Source organism: Myotis lucifugus, unplaced genomic scaffold (assembly GCF_000147115.1).
Source record: "Myotis lucifugus unplaced genomic scaffold, Myoluc2.0 scaffold_127, whole genome shotgun sequence".
In the NCBI taxonomy this organism is placed as follows: domain Eukaryota; kingdom Metazoa; phylum Chordata; class Mammalia; order Chiroptera; family Vespertilionidae; genus Myotis; species Myotis lucifugus.
Genome location: NW_005871175.1, coordinates 2,500,913 through 2,522,024, shown reverse-complemented (window position 1 = coordinate 2,522,024; position 21,112 = coordinate 2,500,913). Strand labels below are relative to the sequence as shown.

The following is a 21,112-nucleotide window of genomic DNA, read 5'->3' as shown; positions in this document are numbered from 1 at the left end:
GTTCTAAAGGTACCTGTTTCCTCATGTGTGAAACCAGTCAACAAAGCTGGAGGTTTCTCTAGGTCTAGGGCAAAGGAGCCTTGAAATTTAGGGCGCAGTCCCAAGTGAGGATTGCCAAGATGAGAAGCCTTGGACGAGGTGGAGAGTGGGAGGTGGCAAGGTTCGCCTGGCAGGCCAAGGTTGATGGGGCTGCTAAACAGAGACAGGTACGCCCAGAAACTGAGGGCTAGAGAAACCCCCGGGCTAGGCACCTTCCGGGTGCTGGAGCCAAGCTGCGGAGGAGCCTTGGAGGGTGAAACGCTGCCAGAAAAGGCAGGCAGGGGTGAAGATATGCTTGCGCAGGGGCTCCAACTTCCTGGTTATTCTGTAGGAACCCCAGGGCTCTGATACGGCTTTCCCAAGCCTCCGAGCCCAGGGAGCTGTAGGTCCCAAAGCAACAGGCACCACCAACTCTTACTAAGCACCAGGAATATTGCCGGGCAGGCCTTAGTTCCCCATAAGGACTGGAAGGTGGCGTGCATTTTCCTATGGTTAGCAATGAGATTAAGTCCGTTCTGCTAAACGGATGCAGAAACTGAGATTCTTCTACCCACCTCCCTGGACTCCTTTCAGTGCTTGCCATTAGCCAAAGGAAACTCTCCCCGGCTTTGGTGCTCACTCTTTGGTGGTCCTACACGTTCCCCATCCCCCTGTCTGGGGCCAACACCCACCCATCCTTACAGGTCACTTCAGGTTTCCGTTTTATCCATTCCCAGAACCAAGCGGGTATCTATATTCAGGAGAACTACTGTAATTCATCAGCTCTTTGTTGATCTGTTGATCATTTACCATATGGGAGATCCTCAGGGAATGGGACTTGGGCAAGGGAATTCCCTGGCACATTGGCTGTGCTTTAGTAGGTACTCGAAATACAATTTCCAAATATCAACTGCTGAATGACACTCAGAGAGGTTGTTAATTCTCTTAAGGTTCCAGGATAAGTGGGGGTAGGATTCATCCCTTATTTCTCAACTCACACTTGCATCAGAACCTCCTGGAGAGTTTTTTGTTGTTGTTTTTATTCCGATGAACTGGTCCCACCCCATTAAATCAAAATCTCTAGGGCAGCACTAGCTGGTTTGGCTCAGTGAATAGAGCGTCTGCCTGCAGACTGAGGAGTCCTGGGTTCCATTCTAGTCTAGGGCACATGCCCGGTTGCGAGATCTATCCCCAGTAGGGGGAAGTGCAAGAGGCAGCCAATCAATGATTCTCTCTCATCATTGATGTTCCCATCTGTCTCTCTCCCTCTCCTTCCCTCTCTGAAATCAATAAAAATAAAAATAAATAAAATACAATAAATCTCTAGGGCATCCATATTTATATAAAACTCTCCAGGTGACTTTTGTAGATGTCCAAGGTTAACCATCAGAAAGACCAAGTTGCTAAAAATTATAAATGTTCACTCTCTTTTTGGTAACTTTAAAAAAAAAAAAAACCTCTCTTTAATCTCATTGCTAAGCAGCTATTTCGGCCCACCCCTTTCAGCAAACTTAGGCCATGGGAAGAGGGAAATTGGTATTCCTCTGAGTAGGTAATTCAGCCCTCCCCCTCCACTTTCAAAGATCTCCCCTCCCCCCCCCCAAACCCTGTCAACCAGACAAAAACCACCAACTCTGAAAAAAGTAGTAAAAAGGGGGTGTGGGGGGGAGGCGGGGAGGACCGCTAGCCCCAGGGAACTGTTGCGGGAGGACGGAAGGTGGAGCATTTGCTTCAATTATCCGGATAATTGTTCCCCCACCTCACGCCATTGTTACTGAAATGAAACAATATTCTATTGGATACAGTCTGGGCCTTTTCAGGCGCGCTCCCCGCGGCGCTCAGCACACGCTGGGCACTGAGTAGGAGCTCAATAAATTTTATTCCAGTGACAGAGGAGAGCTTTGAGGGTGGGGGAGGGATGACTTGTTAGGCTTAAGGATTTGGTGGTTGGCGAATATTAACCGAGGTGAAGTGGAGAGCCACGGGCTGCGTGTCGGGAATTCGGTGCCATCAAAACCCGTTCGAAGCGCACGGAGACTGTTGTGAAATTCTGAACCAAACTTTTCACTGCTTTTCCGGAAGGCCCCCGCATTCCCTTCCTGGGGGGCCGGATTGAACTCTTGCGCGGGTGCGGAGTGCAAAGGCGAATTGAGGTTTCTCCAAGGCCCATAGGCTCTGAACAAACACTAGGGCAAAGCAAGATCATTTTTTTGCTGGTGGGTGAGCCCAGGGCTCGCAACCTGCCTTCGCGGCCTCGCCGGGCCCTGCATGAAAAGTAACAATATTTGGGCAGAGGAAGGGGCAGCCTCATCCCTCAGCCAGCGGAGGAATGTGGGGACCGACTCACAACCGCCCCTCTTTCATCCGACTCCAGAGGGCTTGGGTTCGCTCTGAGTGTGCATTTTGCTCATTGCAGCCTCGGTTTTAATGGGAGTCTTTAACTCCCCCGAGACTGTGTGCAGGTTACAGCCTTATCTGGAGACCCTCGCTTTTTCCACCCTGCCTACACACCCCGTGAACAATCGCTTCTCCGACGCTTTTCAGGAGAGCGAGAGCCCCACTTCTGCTGAAAGCCCGGCTCAGTTCATCGCAGGCAGGCGGGCTTTTGATGGCTACAATAACAAGTTACGCCCAAAGAGTGTCTCTTTGGTCAGATCGACAACGCCTGGCTTCACGTTTGCAAGTTAAACGGGCAGAAACCCGGCCGAAACTCCCACGCCAGGCGCCAGGGACACTTCCCTTCGCCTTGCCCAGAGCAGAATTGGGGAATGGGTCTGGGCAGGGGGAGAAAAGAAGGGAGGGGTACGGGGTGCTGGAAAAGAGTCCCGATTCTCGGCGGCCCTCTAGAAGAAGAAGGGGGGCCACCATTTTCTCTGGTATTTCTCTCGTTTATTTTTTTCCACGTTGCTTTGTTGGCAGCTTTACCCAAATAATAAAAAAAAAATGAGAGCGTTTTCTCCTTCTTCACCTAGGTAGCTGCTTTCCTCCAGCCCCTGAAAATGTGACTCCTTCATAAAATCAAAATTTGTGATTATTCAAATGTTGGGGACTGTGAAAAGAGAGGAAGAAAGAGAGAAAATTAATATTGCAGCTGTTCTTCTGATTAATGAGAGATAATTGCTCATGAAAAGTCACCCCTGTGGCATTTTGTTGTCTCCTGGATCTTTGTTCTTTTCCACTATTATTGAGGACTTTCTTGAAGACTAAGCGGTTCTTTTCAATTTTTGGGTATTCAGAAAGGGTTGCCTGGTTACAGAGAATGGGGAAATCTCGGGCTATATCGGGTAAGATGTGCCACAGACAGCAATATCACAATGCCACTCGGAGAAAAGGATGGATACAAGTTAACGATGCGCTTTCAATAAAACATTCATAGACTTGTTCACGCTTTGATAATGACCTCATTAAAGGGAGCTGGGGGCAAGTAAGTCCTGTCTCCTGTTTGTGTTCGCCTAACAAAACCCAGCTTTGAGATCATTCATCGCTTTGGAAACTAATATGAAATCAATGTAAGAGAAGCAAATAAATCCAAGGCGGCCCCGCCAACTCCCGGGTTGTCCCGCCCTGCTCGCGGCCTCGGTTTGGGGCAGGAGAACCATGTGAGCAAACGCTGAAACGGAGAGAAAAGGGGACTAGGGATGCGGGGGGACGGGGGGGGGGTGCTTTTGGGGGAGGGCACTCAGAGAGAGGGGCAGAGTGGGAGTTACAGCCGAAAAACCGCGGAGTACATCAATGGGTCAGAACTCCAGAGCCTGTTGAATAAGCGTCGCCAAGTCCCCGCCCTCAACTTTCTCGGACTTTGCCCAAGAAAGGAAAAAGGAAGAAGGAAAGAGAAGGGAATGAAGGGTTCAAGTCAGGTGTGATCCCGGATTGGGGTAAAGTATTGGAAGCTATTTTGAAAGCAACAACCAAGAATTCAAATCTCAAGTTGGAGCGTCCAGGAGCAGAAGGCGGCACCTCTGAACTGCTTTGATTTTTTTCTCAGTTGAGGGTAAGGGTGGGGGGTCCAGACTAGGCAGGGGTTGGGGGACGGAGGGAGACAATTTTGCTACCTTCGCATTTGTGACATCGTGTTGCACTCAAGGAAGACAAAGCCATCCTGTCATCCCGAGCAAAAGGGAGGAAATCAAAGGATCCCTCCGCCTTAAAAGAACTAATTTTCTCCTTGAATTATGAAAGCAATGGCTTAGGTAACAGCCTGTACTCTGTACCCAACTGCTTAATACCGAATAAATCCTTCCACGTGGCTCCCCGAGTCCTGGCAATTAGAGCTCATTATAGGCTCATAAGAGCTCTCATTTCAGGGATTACTTAATGGACGATGAAATTTTATCGGACAGAATCACTGAGAAATAAAATTGTGCAGCAGTGGGGGCCCCATGGGGGCATGCCAACGTCTTCCCAGGGTCCCCTCCTGCTCTGAGCTGATTTGAGATGCTGCCGTCCTAGAGAAGGTTCTAGCTGGGCAAGGGTAGGCTTCCTTGCGTGTGCGTGTGCGTGTGCGTGTGTGTGTGCGGTGTGTGTGTGTGTGTGTGTGTGTGTGTGTGTGTGTGTTGCGGGGGGTGGGGGGGCGGTGGTAAGGCATAGTGGGGCCTGCTTCTGAAGATGGGACTGGAGTGGAGGAAAGGAGAGAGAGACAGACAGAAGGGGAAACACTGAGAGATCCAAAGAGAACCAAAGAGAAGTCTAAGACTCTAATGTTGAACATGACCCCTGCCCCCAAATACTTGCTCTTATTGGGCTCAATTAACCAAGTATCCTAATAGGCAAATGTCTCAGCCATGGTCTGCTTTTGGCCTCAGTGTGGCTCTAAACTGCTGTTCCCCTTGCAGCTCTAAGCAACCCCAAGAGCCTCTCACTTTTCTCAAAATTCCTTAGCGCTCCAACCTCACGTTTCTGTAGCCAGGTATACATTTAGTTAGAGGCTCAAGCTTTGCAATTAGGATTCTCCAAGATAAAATGGTCCTCACAGAAGCACAACTTCCAGCACATTAGCATAGTTCTTCCTGTGAACACACCCAGAACTGCTGGGAACATGGTGACCCACACCTTCAGCCCAAAATAGATCTTGGATAACTTCTACCTCGTCCAGAGGAGGAAATAAATAACATATATTTAATTTATAATATCTTATAAATATAATTTTAAATATATACCTACATGAATATATTACTTGCAAGTGCATGGGGATATGTCATCTATTTGGACACTTTAGGCCTGTAAAAAACACCCTGTCATTGAGCTTCTCTTGATGGTGGAGCTCCCAGTCTTCTTTTGGGGGCTGGAAGGATCCCAGGGGCTGCCTGGATTCTCCTGATTTGATTCGAGTGAGGTCAGGCTGAGCATCTGCTATGGCTGCACCGGCAAACCTTGTGGTACAAAAGTAGTTACAGCTGAGCTGCCCTGAGTTAAGCCCTGAGATTCCTTAATTGTTGTCACAAGATGTTGGATTAACACATTTCTGGAATAGCTGTCTGTTTACACTCTGGAGACCCACCGTCCACTAACCACTTTCTAATTGAATTCTAATCACATTCAAATAGCTCAATAACCAGCCTCAGCTGCAATTCATAAAACTTTAATTGCCATCCATAAATCCTGGGCTCCCCAGAGCGGGGCGTCCCTACAACCCAATTACACTTCCCTAGCAGGCAAGAGAGACTGTCGCAGAGATGGAAAGGGAAAAGGAGGGACAGAAGGACAGAGGACAGAGAGACAGCCGTGCCTCCAGCTAAGAAGCTGGTGCTCCCCTAGGATTTGAGCTCTTGGTTCTCACAGGTGCAGGAAGTCCTGCCCCCACATTTCTTAGCACCACTGTGGACTCAGGCCTGAAATTAGCTGTTTTGGGGAAAGGGTCAGATTTGTAGCTGTTGCTCACCCTCCCTACTCCAGACAGATTTTCTACAGGGGGGGCCCGGGGAGAAGAGAAAGCTGTGGCCTTGCCTTCCCCAAAGATCAATAGCCCATCTGGCAGCCACCCTTTCATGTAGCCACGGGTGTCCAAGTTTTCCACGGAACCCTGTGCCACACATAGATGTCCTTTTCCAAATACTCCTGCCATCCGAGGCTGGATTCCTTGCATGGCTCAATTTCCTTCTATCTTTTTGGGGTTTTAAATGAGTGCAGAGGGGACAGTGCTTCCCAGATAGTTTGCCAGCTGCCCAAGATCTGTAAAATGCGAAGATGCAGGAGGGGGGACCCAGAGCAAAGAGGGCTGGGGCTTGGGTCCTCTCTCCAAAGTCCTTGGATGGAGTTGGTAAGTGGTGGGACCATTTGGAGAAAGAAAAGAGTGACGCTTCAACATCTCTCTTTGCCAAAGGGGGAGCTGCCCATCAGAAAGGGACACAAAAAAGGGTCATTGATCTGAGTAGCCCCAAGTGCAAAGGCATTTTAGAGCTTCTCGAAATCAGAATGAAAAGCCCATCAGCTTCTTAGCTGGGAGGCCTCACTGTTACTCCCGGGATCCCTCCTGAACTACCCACATGAATGACCTTGGCCAAGGCCAAAAGCTGGGGGACTCCGCGTGCGCCCCTATGTGTGCCCGTGGCCTAAGCTGTGCTCCGGGACTGGGCTGCTGCCAGTCTTTGCCTGCACAATCCTGCTCCAAGCTGCAGGCCTCACACTTTACCGCGCCTTCGTCACGGTTGGCACAGAGGAGCAGGGAGCACTGGGCATCCCTATTAAAAAGGCTTCAAAGTCTCCACCTGGTGCGCCCTGCGGCCGGGAGCGGAGGAGTTGGGCTGGGGCCCAGGATGGAGAAGGGGTGGGATGGAGGATTCAGCTCTGATTTCTCGGGAAAGCGTGGAGAAAGAGGGGGAGGAGGCCGGCCTCCCCGCGAAATTAACAAAACCTACATTTTGCAAAGTCTCCCCCCACCCCCCTCCTCCGAGTTATTCCCTGCCGCGCGCCCGCCCCTCCTCGCCGCTTCTGTTGTGTGTGACTCGGGCAGCCTATCCCGAGGGTGGGGAGCAGCCGAGGAGCCTGAGCCGAGCGGTACTCAACTGCATCACGTGCCGGGGTGGGGGCTATAAAATCCCGGAGCCGGGGCGCTGGGCGGGGGACCTCAGGACCAGCCCTCTCCAGGGACCCCTTTGTTCGCAGCCCAGACGCCGACACCTCCGCATCCCCAAGGGCTTGACTGGCTGCACCGGCTCTGCGCCCCGGGCAGAGCTCCGAACAGGAGAGGGGAGGGGGCGCCACAGCCTGCCGGGCCCTCCAGCCACCCACCCCTCCCGACATGTCGCGCTCCTTCTATGTGGACTCGCTCATCATCAAGGACTCCTCGCGACCCGCGCCCTCGCTGCCCGAACCGCACCCCGGGCCAGATTTCTTCATCCCGCTGGGCATGCCGTCCCCGTTGGTGATGTCCATGTCCGGGCCCGGCTGCGCGTCCCGCAAGAGCGGCGCGTTCTGCGTGTGCCCGCTCTGCGTCACTTCGCACCTGCACTCCTCTCGGGGGCCGGCGGGCTCCGGCGGGGGCGCAGGGACAGGGAGTACCGGGGCCGGCGGCGGCGGGGCGGCGGGGGGCTCCGGGGCCTTGCCCCTGCTCAAGAGTCAGTTCTCTTCGGGTCCTGGGGACGCGCAGTTTTGCCCGCGCGTGAGCCACTCGCACCATCACCACCACCCGCCGCAGCACCACCATCACCACCACCAACCCCAACAGCCCGGCTCGGCGGCGGCAGCGGCGGCCGCGGCAGCAGCGGCAGCGGCCGCAGCGGCCTTGGGGCACACGCAGCACCACGCACCTGTCTGCGCCGCCACCACCTACAACGTGGCGGACCCGCGGAGATTCCACTGCCTCACCATGGGTAGGGCGGGGTCTTGGGGCACCTGCGCGCCGCGCCTTCTTGGCTCTCGGGAACCAACTTTTCGCCTGCTGTAGAGGGAGTGGGAGCTTGGGGGGGCGGAGGGAGGAGGGGCTTTCGGTGTAACTGGGAAGAGGTCCCAAGAAGTTCCACGAAGGTGGAAGTTAGCTTGCCAGCCTCTCCAAGGAGTCTGGTGCGCTTCATTCCTGGTCCCTGGTCCCCAAGTGTTCCGTAATATGGGGGCCTCAGGGACATCGAACTTGAGGGCTGAGTAACTAACTGGCTGAGATTTGGGGTGGGTGTGTTTGAACTTCAGTGTGGCACTCGGCGTGGGGTTGGCTAAAGCGTTTCCACACTTTGGGCTAAGCTGGATCGCCTCTACCTCTCCGCTAGGCCAGAAAGGAGATGATCTGACTATGCCAACCCCCAGCTCCCCTTTAATCCTTGGGCTTTAGGTTCCCACACACCTAAGGCCTTTCCGCGCTTTGGGCATCTCTGTCCGTCCAGGCTAAGTAACGACGTGATAGGACGAGGGAAGGGTGAGGGATGGATACAGCTCTTTGGTTGAGCTCCCGAAGGGGTCCTTGAGAGGCATCTTGTCCAAGGGGTGGCACGGGGCTGGGGGTGGGGTGGGAGCGCGTTTCTCAGAGAATGACCTCTCTGCCCTTTCTTGGCCCGCGTGCAGGGGGCTCGGACGTCAGCCAGGTACCCAATGGCAAGAGGATGAGGACGGCGTTCACTAGCACGCAGCTCCTGGAGCTGGAGCGGGAATTCTCTTCCAACATGTATCTGTCTCGACTCCGGAGGATCGAAATCGCCACGTACCTGAACCTGTCGGAGAAGCAGGTGAAGATCTGGTTCCAGAACCGCCGGGTAAAGCATAAGAAGGAAGGGAAGGGCACGCAGAGGAACAGTCACGCGGGCTGCAAGTGCGTCGGCAGCCAAGCGCACTACGCGCGCTCCGAGGACGAGGACTCCCTGTCGCCGGCCTCGGCCACCGAGGACAAGGAGATTTCCCCCTTGTGAGGGAGGGAGGGCGGCCTCCCTCTCAGCACCCGCTCCCGGGAGCCCCCACAAAGCCAATGCGGCAGGCACCCAGGGGTCAGATACGCGCCCGCTCGGTGGTCGCGTCCGCAGAAGCACGGAGCGGAGTGTTCCCAGGGCGTACCAGCCGGGCCCATCCTTCGCGTCTACTCCTTGGCCTATTTGCTTAGGTTCCACTCTCGAGAATGCGAATAGATTTTGTTTAAATGTAAATATCCTAGATTCAACGCAGTCTTGTCATATAACAGAGAAAAAAACAGCATTGGCTTAAGTCTAGCACCGTCTGGGTTTTGTTTTTAAAGCGCTTGTCATTTTCCCTTCCCTACAGTCTTTCAGAACCAGATAAGAACACCGGGTTTCCTGATGATTTCCTTTTGTGTGTGTTTTTTTTAAATAAAAGTATTGATATGCAAATAATTTAGAAAAGTAAAACCTGTAGGCCTTGCTTTCTGAAAACTTGCCTGGGGAGAGTTTAAAATCCAAGTGTTGGAAGTTCATTTTTATGTGAATAGTTTTATATAAGATTATATTTATATTTATTTAAATAAATGAAACAAAATCGAGATTTTATATTCATGGTGTTTGCTCTCACCATCTTCCCCGGTCTCCCTCTCCCCAGGAACTGGGAAAAAGTGTTTGTGAATTCAGATGGAAGTGTTGACTAAAGCTGGTACCGTGGGGCACTTGGTCGAGGGAGGTTGGGGCGCTATAGGATTTCTGTGTAACAGAAACTTCTGCCAAGGAGACACCTTCAGTCCTGATGCCACCTACCAGGAAGTAATCCCCATCCTCAAAATAGCTAGCTTCCTCACAGTCAGTCACAGGACAAATCACTCCATTTAGAGTGATGCTGACATTAATGACAGGCAAACCTTTTAATTTATTTAGTTAGAAAAGGTGAAAATTCCTTACCTAGTATTTTTCTGTGGCAGTCCCCCCCCTTTTTCCCTTTTTCCTCATCTCTCTTCATACTAAAATCAGAATTATGTGAAGACATTTGAATAGTTGGAATAGTTTTAGGAAGAGCACAATCCGTCAAAGCAGGTTGTAAGTGCACATGGAAACTTACAAAGAATGCTGTGACTAGAAACATGGCCATTCCTAGTTGTTCCTCCAGCTAAGAAATTAGCGGTTCTCACCAATGCCAAGAAAACAAAAGGTTACACTCTCACTTTTCTAAACTAGCTCAAATGTGCCTTTGGACTCTCGTTTTTATGTGATTCTTTTCTGGTCTCCCTAACTTTAACCTGAATTGTCTCCTTTCTAGTCCCTCTCTCCCCATCATTTTGCGGAGTTAATTCTGCAAGCCTGTCCTGGAGGAGACTGGCTGAGCCCTCGGCAGCAGCCTGGCGCTGCCAGGTCCTGGCATCTGAAAGAGAATCGGAGCTGGGCGCAGGGAAACCAGGGAGTCATTTTGTGCAAGCTAACGCTCACGAACACCCGCGGGTGTTATTTCTGATTAGTTTCTGTAAAGATTCCACCCAAGACGTCAAACCACAGGAACTTTTTACAGATATACAGACCTCTAGGTTTGAATTGCTTTAGGTCTGTCATCACCAACCTCACCAGGTGGGCTTGGGGCTCTAAAACTGGGGTCAGGAAGCTAATTTGGGAAGGAGGAGAAGGGAGGGAGGATGTGATACAGGTTTTCCCTTCAGAGCCTCTCCCTCTCTCCTTCCCTTCCTTCTCCTCCCCATGGGAGAGGGAAAAACCCCCTTTCAGATACTCCAGGCCTGTCCATCAATTCCAATTCGGGCACTGGCCCAGAGAGGCCGGAGGGAGGACAGACCCCTCGGTGCCGAACTGGACACGGAGCGGGCGCCGCTTTGTGCAGCTACTTAGCCTGGCCCTGCACAGCGGTCATGGGCAACCAGCTCGCCCCTGGGGCAGGGAGGCGCAGCCTCTGGGTCTCTCTCGAGCGCAGTCTCCGGCTCCTCGCCCTGCCCACGGCGAAGGGGAGAGGGCGCCGGTCTGCTGTCTTTTCTGAAGATCCCGTCTCCCTCCTTCCCACTAGACAGGCCTCTCCGGGCCCCAGTACGCGGGTGGGAGGAAGTGACTGTCGAGGAGCAAAGAAGGCGCCTTTAAGGAAAGTTCCTGCTCCGGATACAGAGCCCCTGCTGCCGCTTTCTGCCTTCCTGTCCCACACTAAGCCTCGCCTGGGCGGTGGGCAGACACTGCCTCCTCCCATCCACACTTGGCCGGCCCCCTCTGTCCCCGCGCTCGGGCCTGGCCCTCCCCAAGTCCACGCCAGGTCAGGGCCTAGTCTCTGCGCCTCGCCCGGCGCCAGGCCCTGCGCCCCGAACGCACTGCCACCCACTGACCACGCCCCATGCTGCCAGCTCCGCCGCCCAAGGCGATGGGGCACCCCCCCCCCCCCTCCTCCTGGACTGGGTTTGAGCTGCTTGCGTGGTCTCAGTCCCTCTCCCTCCTGTCTTCGGGGAAATTACTCAGGGAAGAGAGAGTAAACAATGAATCCTCACCAGAAGCAAAGAGATACAGGCAAAGATACCCTATCTAGTCATTGGACGTTCTCCAAAGAAAGGTTCCCCAGGGTTTTGGGGTGGGGGTGGGGGTGGGGTAGGGGTATCCTATTTGTCCTAGGACATTCTGTGCCAACCGACCTTCTGATCACGTTCAGAGCGAAGCCTGAGGTCTCCTTGTACACTAGCGTGGATTTTCCATCCGCCCCCTAATCAGTTGATGTTTTTGAAGTTTGCAAATCAGAATAAGGCGTTGGAAATCTGTCTGCTACTAAAGGCCTACAGTTTCTCCTCAGGTTAAGAATACTTAGGCCAACACTCAGACACACAGATGCTCCGCTAACCAATCTTGATATGAAACACACCCAGGGAAGTGTCTCCAGGTTTATTAAAGACTGTTTAAGAAATGTGGGGTCACCTGGACAACTGTGCTACCTGAAAAGCACTAGATGCCAGTTTTCACTGCCCCCTCTTGAGAAACAGGACTGGGCCCCTGTGTTTCAGGGGCTTATAGACACATAATGGAAAGAGAGAAAGAGAATGAGAATGAGAAAGCTGGACCTTGCTCCACTAAGAGAAAAGAAGTGAGCAAGCAGCAGGAGCCATTAGTGTGGTTGAGTCCGCCTCCCGGAGAACAAGTCCTGTGGTAGCTTTAAACAGGAAAGGAGTTGGAGGGTCGGGATGGAGAGCAGGAAGGATGACGTCCTGCCCTTGTGTCCTGAGCCTGTCTAGACATTCAGAGAAAACAGGAGGAGCAGAGACATTTCCCTTCACCCACCCACTCAGTGACCAACACACACCCAAGGCCAAGCCCACTCAGCCATGCTTCTTGGTTTCAGCCAGCAGCCCAGCCTAGGGTGCCCATGGGCCCAGGTGATAGAGACACTGGTGAAGATAGACCCTCTCCCCTTATTCTGACGTGGTCATCACAGCTTAGTTCCCACCCACCTCATTCCTCCAAGGACATCTAAGAATATTTTAGGAGAAAGAAAAACTTGGGATGTCAAGTCTTTGATTTCTGGCTTCCTTCCTCCTCCCCTCGTTCCTACTCCCCACCAATTCTACCCTTTTAAATCTGATCTGGACTAGAAATGTAGTTTGTTTGGTCCACCCTGACTGTGGTCAGGGAATTGCCAGAAAGGTGATTTCTCTAGCTAAAAGAGGTCACAGAGGGCAACAGGGTCTGTGTGTATAGGTGTATGTACATGCATGTACATGGTTGTGTGAGTATATGTGTGCATATGTATGTGAGAGAAAAATAACTTAATTGGTGGTGGTCATGTTATATAAAGAGAAGAATTGCCCTGACTGGTTTGGCTCAGTGGATAGAGCATCGGCCTGAGGACTGAAGGGTCCTGGGTTGGATTCTGGTCAAGGGCATGTACCTTGGTTGGGGGCACATCCCCAGTGGGGAGTGTGCAGGAGGCGGCTGATCGATGTTTCCCTCTCACCGTTGTTTCTGGCTCTCTGTCTCTCTCCCTTCCTCTCTGTAAAAAAGTCAATAAAATATATTAAAAAAATAAAAAATAAACAAAAAGAGAAGAATTATCTGAGAAAGACAAATATCACATGATCTCATTTATTTGTGGAATCTAATGAACAAAATGAATTGACCAACAAAATAGGACCCGAGGCATGGAAGCGTGGAACAGACTGACACATCTCCATGTGGGGTTGGGGGGATGAGAAGAGATAAGCCAAAGAACTTATATACTTATATGCATAGCCTATGGATGCAGGCAATAGGGTAGTGAAGACCTGGGTAAGGGCTGAGAGGATGGGAGTAAAGGCGGGGGGGGGGGTAAAATGGGAAATATCTGTAATACTATCAACAATAAAAATATATATTTTTTAAAAGCTAAGAGTTATTTTTACCAGGTTTCCTTTCCCCCCCCCCCCACCCCATTTATACCTTTCCTGCAGGTTCCACTCATTTTTCATGGTACTTCTTGGGAGATTTTTTGGAGGGAGGTGGAAAGGTGCTCAGAGTTGGGTTGGGGGAAGGAATAAAAAGCTGAACATTGAGGGGAGATTAGAGAGAGCAATGGGTTGGATCTTAGGCCAGACCTTAAGGGTGTGAGGGGAGGAGAATGACACTTCCAACAGAAGAAATTTGGTTTAAAGGAGCAATCCCTGCTTTAAAAGGAGCTCCTCCTAGCCTCTCCAAACACAGCCTAACACCTCCTAAACATGAATGCAGCTCAGTGCATCAAAGCAATTGTTTCTATTTTCATTATTCACAGGGAATCTTTGTATGTACCTGTTAAGGTGACAGACCTCTTAAAAGGGAACATTTTTCCATGCAATTAAATGGTGCATTTACTAGGCTTCTATTAACATAATTTAATATAAATCTATTTTATAAATCTTTAGGCTCACATTACTGAAAATTGAACCTTGAAGGGGGGGAGGGAATGCCTACATCTCTTTCCTAAATTAGGGGGAGTCGAATCCAAAAACTTGCTATTCTAAGCCAATGGAAATATTAAAAGTAAAGAAATCTTTTGTATTGTCTTTTGTTAATGGTGGAGGCATGGAGAAAAGAAGCAGCTTTTCTCACAGAAAATGAGAAATTCCACAGAGATGCCTGCAGGGCTCCTATATTTGAGGCCCTGGGGAGGGGCCAACAAGAACAGGAATTTAAAGACATTTCTTAGGAACAGGATGGAATCAGAGCTCAGATGGGGGGGAAAAACCACATTAAAACCAACCTTGATTCATATTTGGAAGCAAGTTTCTTCTGTTTGGGGAAGAAAAATGCGAAGCCTCAGACCTCACAGTCCTGAAAGCCACTCCATGAGGAGGTCGATATCCTTGTCTGTCCCCATAGCTGGACTCCCTGTTCTCAAGGGCACCCTCCAAAATTCTGGGCATCGCATTGTCTCTGCAAACAGTGCTCTGCGTGCCCGTCTATTGATGTCCATGCTTGCCCTTCTGCACTGGGCATTGCTTTTCTTCAAGCTGAGCCCTATGTTTTCCTGAGCCTTTGTCGTACCTTTGTCGACCCTTCCAAACCCCAAACCCAGGAAGGCCCCAGGGACTCCTCTGAGTGAATCCCGACAGATCGGAAGTGTGTGCTGTGTGCTTAGGAAAGTAACTAGTTTCAGATTAATGAAGCAGTGACAATTTCAATCTGCTTAAAGGCGGAGGTTGGCACTGCCCAGGCCTGAGCGTGGGGAGCTCGCCAGGCTGGGCTTTATATTGTCCGCTTTTCTGAAGAGCAGACAAAGATGGATAGAGAGACATTGAAAAGCAGGGGGCGTATTTCAAACAGCCCCATAAAGAGGGCTGTCACTTTAAGACAAGAACCATAGTGCTTTGATGACTTTGTATTAGCTGCAACCATTTCAAATAAGGAACTCAAGTCTCTAGTGAGAGGGAGGGAAAAGCAGAGAGAGAGAGAGAGAGAGAGAGAGAGAGAGAGAGAGAGAGAGAGAGAGAGAGAGAGAGAGGGAGAGGGAGAGAGAGAGAGAGAGAGAGAAGCAATATTTAGCCTGTGCGAGCACTGCAGCAGGGCTGATTCTTAGGCAACTGCTAGATTTCTGAAGTTCACGGAGAAACAGCCCACAGCAGGTGCAGAGAAGAAAAGGCAGGTGGAAGCTGCTCCTGATGGGAAAAAGCTCCCCGCCCGCCCGTGGGCTGCAGCGGGCTCCGAAGCCAGCTCGGCCTCAGTTTCCCGGGAAGGGTGGAGCAGCAGCACAGCCCTGGCTGGCCCCAGGCCGTGAGGATTATCATGGAAATTTTCGAGAGCCTGAAAGAGAAAGGAAGGAGGGGGAGGGCGGCTTTTGGAGGCCACCTTCACAAAGCCTAATTTAAATTGTTTGGGGTCAAGCAGCAGCAAGCCGCCTCCCCCTTTTCCTCCTTAATTAATTAATGACCACAATTAATTATTAGGGCCTTGCATCTCAAGTCTTCCAAACGCCTCCAACAGGGACCGATGAGTTGCTTGAGCCAGACGCACGGGTGTAACTTGGGAGAAGGGAGTGGGGAGTTGGAGGTGTGCTCGCCCTTCCTCTCTCCTTCCTCTCTCTGTATCTGCCTCCCTCTAGGTCTCCCCTTGCCTGCGGTTCTCTGTGTCTGCCTTTGTCACTTTCTGCCTCAGTTTCTCTCACACTCGCTCCTCCTCTCTCACGCCCTTTCTTTGTTCTCCTGGACCAACTCCCCACCCTCCTCCAACCTCCCCGGGCCGTGTCTCGACCCTCCCAACTTCAGGACCCAAGCCGTCCCGCGAGAAGGGAGGATGCCCAAGCTTCGGCCCCCACCCGGCCACCCTCCCCTCGGAATCCCACCGCGTGGTCGGAGGCCGGACGTGAGTGGGCAGCAAGGTAATTTCACCTGCTCTATCTAGAGTTAGTGACAACTTCTGTTTCTTTCTTTTTTTCTTTTTTTTTTTTATGGAAACGGGAACCGAACCGGGAAGGAGATGGCGCCGGCTTTGGAGGCCGGCGAAAGGGCTCCCGCGACAGCGAAGCTGGAGGGAGAAGCGGCAGTCGCTGTTTCATTAGGCGCTATTTGAACCTTGCAACATGTGGTAATTTCTGGGGCAAGCTGAAAAGGGGGGATTATGTAGGAGGGACACAAGGAAATTAGCGAACGGTTAATTTAACTCGTTTTCTGCTAGACTTTTCGATACATTCCTAATTGACTGAGGGGCAGGTGAAGCTCCCGCCCCAGGCAGGCGCATTCACGGTGGGAATAAATGGTTCTTTTTCAACTCACACTGTTCACAATATATCATCAGGGAAAAGACATGCAATGAATATGTTGATTTTTTTTTATTAATGGAATTACACCCTGCCATGCAGGTGTGAGGGTAAAAACCTATACTGCAATGAAATAAGATTAACAATGAAATTAGAATTTTATTAGCTTTCTATGTCACATAGACCTGGATTTGAACTGTCAAAACAAGCAACCAGAAAAGATATTCTGAAGGCAGCCCTGCCAATCAACCAGGAGGAACGAAGCAGCGTGGTATCCCAATCATTGTCAGCTTCCCGTTCCTTCGGCGCCCGTCTTGGTCCTCACGCGGTAGGCAAGGGGGCGGAGGGCCCCGGTGGGTATCCGCCTGGTCTCCGGACCCGCGGGCAGTTCCTGGAATCACCACTCGGACTCCAGAGGCCCGACACAGCGCAGGCCCCCCGCCCAGGGTAGAGGCGCCGGGAGGGCCCGAGGCCGCCCAGAGGTCAGCCGGAGGGGCTGGGCCAGCGCGGCCTGTAGGCCGCAGGCTTCGCATCTTCTAAACCAGCTGCCCGTGACCGAGGGAATGGAGAGAAAAGTCGGGATGCCGGGCTGCAGGCGGAGTAGGGCGCCCCTTGGAAACCGCACCGAGTTTTGTTCCCCGGGGGCCCGGGAGCTCCGGCGCTGCTACCTGGGTCTGGCAGGCGCAGAGGTGCCCTATGCAAATGGCTCACTATTGAGAAAGAAATACTTCCAATGGGCCTTTGTAACCTTCTATAGAAAATCGAGGTACTCTGCATGACAAAGCACAATTAAGCTTTCTATTCAGGAGTTCTGCAGCTGGTAGCCCGTTGGGAAAGTGGGAGGAAACACGAATATATTAATAGTGGGGCAAAAGTTTTTTGTGTGCGTGTCCTTTGCTGGGTCTGGGAGGGAGAGGGGCGGTGGGTGGACCCGGAGGGGAGGATGGCTCCGCCCGGAATCCTTGCCACTTGAAAGGCAACGCCTCTGCCCACGTGGAAAGCTCTGCTTGTCTGGCAGCCAAGGCATCCTGACTGGTCCAGGCGACCCCCGTGCGCCGGACAGGACCCGGCAGGCCACGCGGGCACCGGCGCACGGGCGGGGCGGGACGGGACGCGTGCCCCAGCCTAGGCTCTTTGTCCCGGGAAAGCTGTGCCGAGACCAGGCGCCCAGCTATTCTCGGTCACCCCGCAGACTCAGGGGGCAGGTAGTGCGTGCAGCAGCGCAGGAGGGATGCTGCAATGGGAAGACGTGGGAAGGGCAGAGCCAGATTTTCAGTTCAACTCCAATTTTCTCCACACTCCTCTCTCATCATTGAGATTCACTTCCCAATCATTCAATTTTACACTCGCCAGAAAGAATTTTTTTGCTTCTTATTCTCCATTCTCTATCCTCTACAGTGGTTCTCAACCTTCCTAATGCCGTGACCCTTTAATACAGTTCCTTATGTTGTGGTGACACCCAATTTCATTGTTACAAATTGATCATAATTAAAGCATAGTGATTAATCACAAAACAACCTGTAATTATATATGTGTTTTCCGATGGTTTTAGGCAACCCCTGTGAAAGGGTCGTTTGACTCCCAAAGGGGTCGCGGCCCACAGGTTGAGAACTGCTGCTCTAGAAACATGTCCACCCTCCTCTGTCCTGCTTGGTGCCGGCAGATGCGGGCCTTTGTGGATTGTATTATTTCCTCTATTAACGGAGTCACCTGCAGCTTCTTGCCTCTGGCTTCCATCTGGGTTTGGTGAGTGAGTGGCTCTGCGAATCACAGCCCATGCCCAGGGGAGAGAAGCGGGGGTATACTGACTGTTTCTGGCGGTGTTCTCTAGATTCCCCTTCTCCCTGAGGTCTTCTTTTCCAAGGGTTCAGCTCTTAATCAGGATCCTCGCTGTGACTTCATGGAAAGGGCTCCTAATAGTCCCTAGATGCATCAAAGTTCTTGTTAGTTCCCTCACTCAGCCTTACACACATCTCTGTCACCTCGTGGAAAAGTTTCTCAAAGAACTCCAGCCCAGAGGAGTTGCCTGGTGGCTGTCCAGCCATGCTATGCTTGAGTGAATCCCTTCTTATAACATCAGGTCAGCTTGTCTCCTCATGTTTGCTGGGATAACTCCTTTGAGAGGAACTCCACACCCTAGCCCATTCCATTTCAGACAACTTTGACCATTAGGAACACTTCCTTGTGTTGAATCAGAATCTTCCTTCATAATTTCTGTCATGGGCGCTGCCTAGTTCTTTCCCCAGGGGGCTTCTAGATGTCTGTCTTCTTCCCTGTTGCCATCTGTGAGGTTCTTGACAGTCACTGCACCCGTCATTTATACATCCTCAGCATTCATCACAATGCCCAACACAAAGCAGATACTCTGTAAATACCAGCTGAATCAAGGCATCATTCTGCTTCCAGGTCTCCACCAGTCCCTGCAATCATGGAAACAGCTATATTTAGAAACAGGTATATTTCATCGTAGCTGTATGTGTGTGTGTATATATATATATACACTCACATATACATAGATGCTCATATAAACATAGATGCTCACATATATATGATAAATATATATGGTAAATATATAGATGCTCACATATATATGATAAATATATATGGTAAATATATATACATATGTAGGACAAACACCTATATATAGGATAAATATAGATAGGATATATTGAAGGTTCTGGAATCAGTCTGCATGCTCTACATTTACTAGCATTATGACCTTGGGCAATTTGCTTAACTTCTCTTTCATTTTCCTCATTTATAAAATGGGGATAATTGATAGTACCTTCCTTATAAGGATGTTGAGGATTAAATAAGGAAATATATGTAAAATATATAGATATTCACATAAGTTAGAGAAGTTCTAACTGAAAAAGTAACTTTTGGATAAAGACCTGAAGAGAGTGTGGGGAACTGACCATATGGCTTGCTGGAGCAAGAGAATTTCAAGAGAAAGACCTGGGTGGGAACATGCTTGAAATAGTTGGGAAACAATAAAGAGGCAGAGTGACTAGAGAAGAGTGAGTGTGTTTATGGATGGGGGAGAGGGAGGTCAGAGTGGTGATGGGTGGGTTCTGTCGGTTGTAGTAAGGACTTAGGCTTTGATTCTGGGAAACCTTTGGAGGATTTTGAGCAGAGGAGTGATATGCTTTAACTTATGACTAATCGGAATGAATTTGGCTGCTGTGCTGAAAGAAGCAGGGACATTAAGATTCTGTTAAATTAAGCGAGGTACGAGATGATGGTGGCTTGGACCAGGATAGGGATAATCGGAGTGGGGAGAAGCGCTGAATTTTTGGATTTGACTGGGGAGAATGACCAGGATTTGCTGACAAACTGAATCTGAGGAGTAAGGGAAAGAAAAGGGTCAAGGATGATACCAAGGTCTTTCTCCAAGCATTTAGAAGAAAACAGATTGCCAATATATAGAAGGAGCAAATTTTGGGCTCTCTTAAGCTTGAGATGACAATTAGACATCAAAGTGAGGACATCATGAAGGCAATTTGAAAAAATAAGTCTGAAATTCTGAAGTGAGATCCAGACTGGAGAAGTAAATTAAGGAGTCATGAATATAATGATGGTCTTAAAGCCATGTGACGAAGGGGCGCTCATAAAGAAGTGAGCATAGAGTAGAAAGGGAAGAAGTCCAAAGACTAGCCCTAGAGAACTCTTAAGATTTAAAAGCACGGGTGTGTGTGTGTGTGTGTGTGTGTGTGTGTGTATGTGTGTGTGAAGAACTAGCAGAGAGAGAAGCAATGAGGTGAGTTGTATAATTGGCCCAGCTTGTTGCCTGCAGAGAATTTCCAAGACACAGTGCAGGGAGGGTAACCCAGACAAAGACCAGCAGTCACCCTGAGGTAAGGAGATAGTATTCAGAAGTAGAGGAGACCAAGGTGACTAGAATTCATAGGACATAGTACCTGTGCAGTAGCAAACCGTTCAGAAAGAAAGCTGTAGAAATCTGCAGAAGGTTCCCTTCAATCTTTTAGCTGATTATTCATCAGTAAATGAAGAACCTACCTGAGGCCAAAGAACAAACACCACAAAGGAGCAGGCTGAACAATTTATCCTCTCACACATGCCTGGTTACTAAAACAAGGTATTACCTCAGTCGTAGATGTGAGTGATCACCTCTCCTCACTTACTTTCCCCTCATTATAGCATTCGCTTCATCTAAAAACCAGAAAGGCTTGTATCTTCAGATGGGCACTTGACTGACTTCTCTGTGCTTATAGACTCCTTCCAAAGCCAGAAGAAGATAGATAACATTTGGATGTAGTCTTAAAACAAAAGTCAACACTCATATCTTGGGGGACAGATGAAGAAAATGGAAATGGAAAAAGTTTAACCTTTGAGGCACTTATGAACTAGAAGGCATTGAGTGGCAGGTCCGGGACGCCCCGGGAATTCTCAGAAGAGGATAGCTCATGACAAACGGAGTGGGGAGCTGATACCTAGCTGAAAATTGCTCAGAAATACACAAATTAGGATTGATATTTGGAAACCCAATTTCTGTATTTCCCATTGTTTCTCTTTTCTTATAATAAGAAGTCTATCTTTCCACCTATTTTTATTTAATCAAGACATAGTGAGTTTAATGAGTTTTGATTCTCTCAGTCAGGAAGACCCGTCAATATTTGATAGGCAAGCAAAAAGAGGCACTAAAAGAGACCTATTGAAATATTTTAGTCACTTTCAAAAATCCAAAGACAGGTTCTTTTTTGCAAAGCTTTATTCTCTTGTTATGAATTCCTCTCTTTCTGAATTGTCTTTTGTGATTACTCAAAGATCAAGCAGCTCATACAACGTACATGAGTCAGTTTTATGGATCATGCAGGGTAGCCTGCTGCCTTGCCTTCATTGTTGTCAAGCTGAAATTATGTTGTTAAAATTTTTAGCTGGCTACTTATTTACGATGTAAACAAATGGTTGCTGGTATCAAACTATTTTTAAATAGAGGATTTCTGTGCATTCCTTGGACTAAAACGACATCCTTAAAAAAGGATACACAATAGTTGAGGTTTTATCAGATACATGAAAATTTAACTTGAGTTGTGATTTT

The 21,112-nt window shown here is 49.9% G+C and overlaps 1 protein-coding gene across 1 annotated transcript; it reads left to right on the top strand.

Annotated features, from left to right (window-relative positions):
• Nucleotides 1-6,938: 6,938 nt before the first annotated feature.
• Nucleotides 6,939-8,885, top strand: GSX2 (GS homeobox 2). The gene is made up of 2 exons (XM_006093963.3): nt 6,939-7,826; nt 8,509-8,885. Exons 1-2 carry the CDS (start codon nt 7,256-7,258, stop codon nt 8,847-8,849), a joined length of 912 nt encoding a protein of 303 aa, XP_006094025.1. The 5' UTR covers nt 6,939-7,255; the 3' UTR covers nt 8,850-8,885.
• The last annotated feature ends 12,227 nt before the right edge of the window (nt 8,886-21,112 follow it).

What these genes read in the sequence shown, in the direction of transcription:
- GSX2 (XM_006093963.3), top strand. Translation starts at nt 7,256, where the DNA reads ATGTCGCGCTCCTTCTATGTGGACTCGCTCATCATCAAGGACTCCTCG. An exon ending in ATTCCACTGCCTCACCATGG is followed by an intron (nt 7,827 to 8,508) that starts GTAGGGCGGGGT and finishes GCCCGCGTGCAG; the next exon opens with GGGGCTCGGACGTCAGCCAG.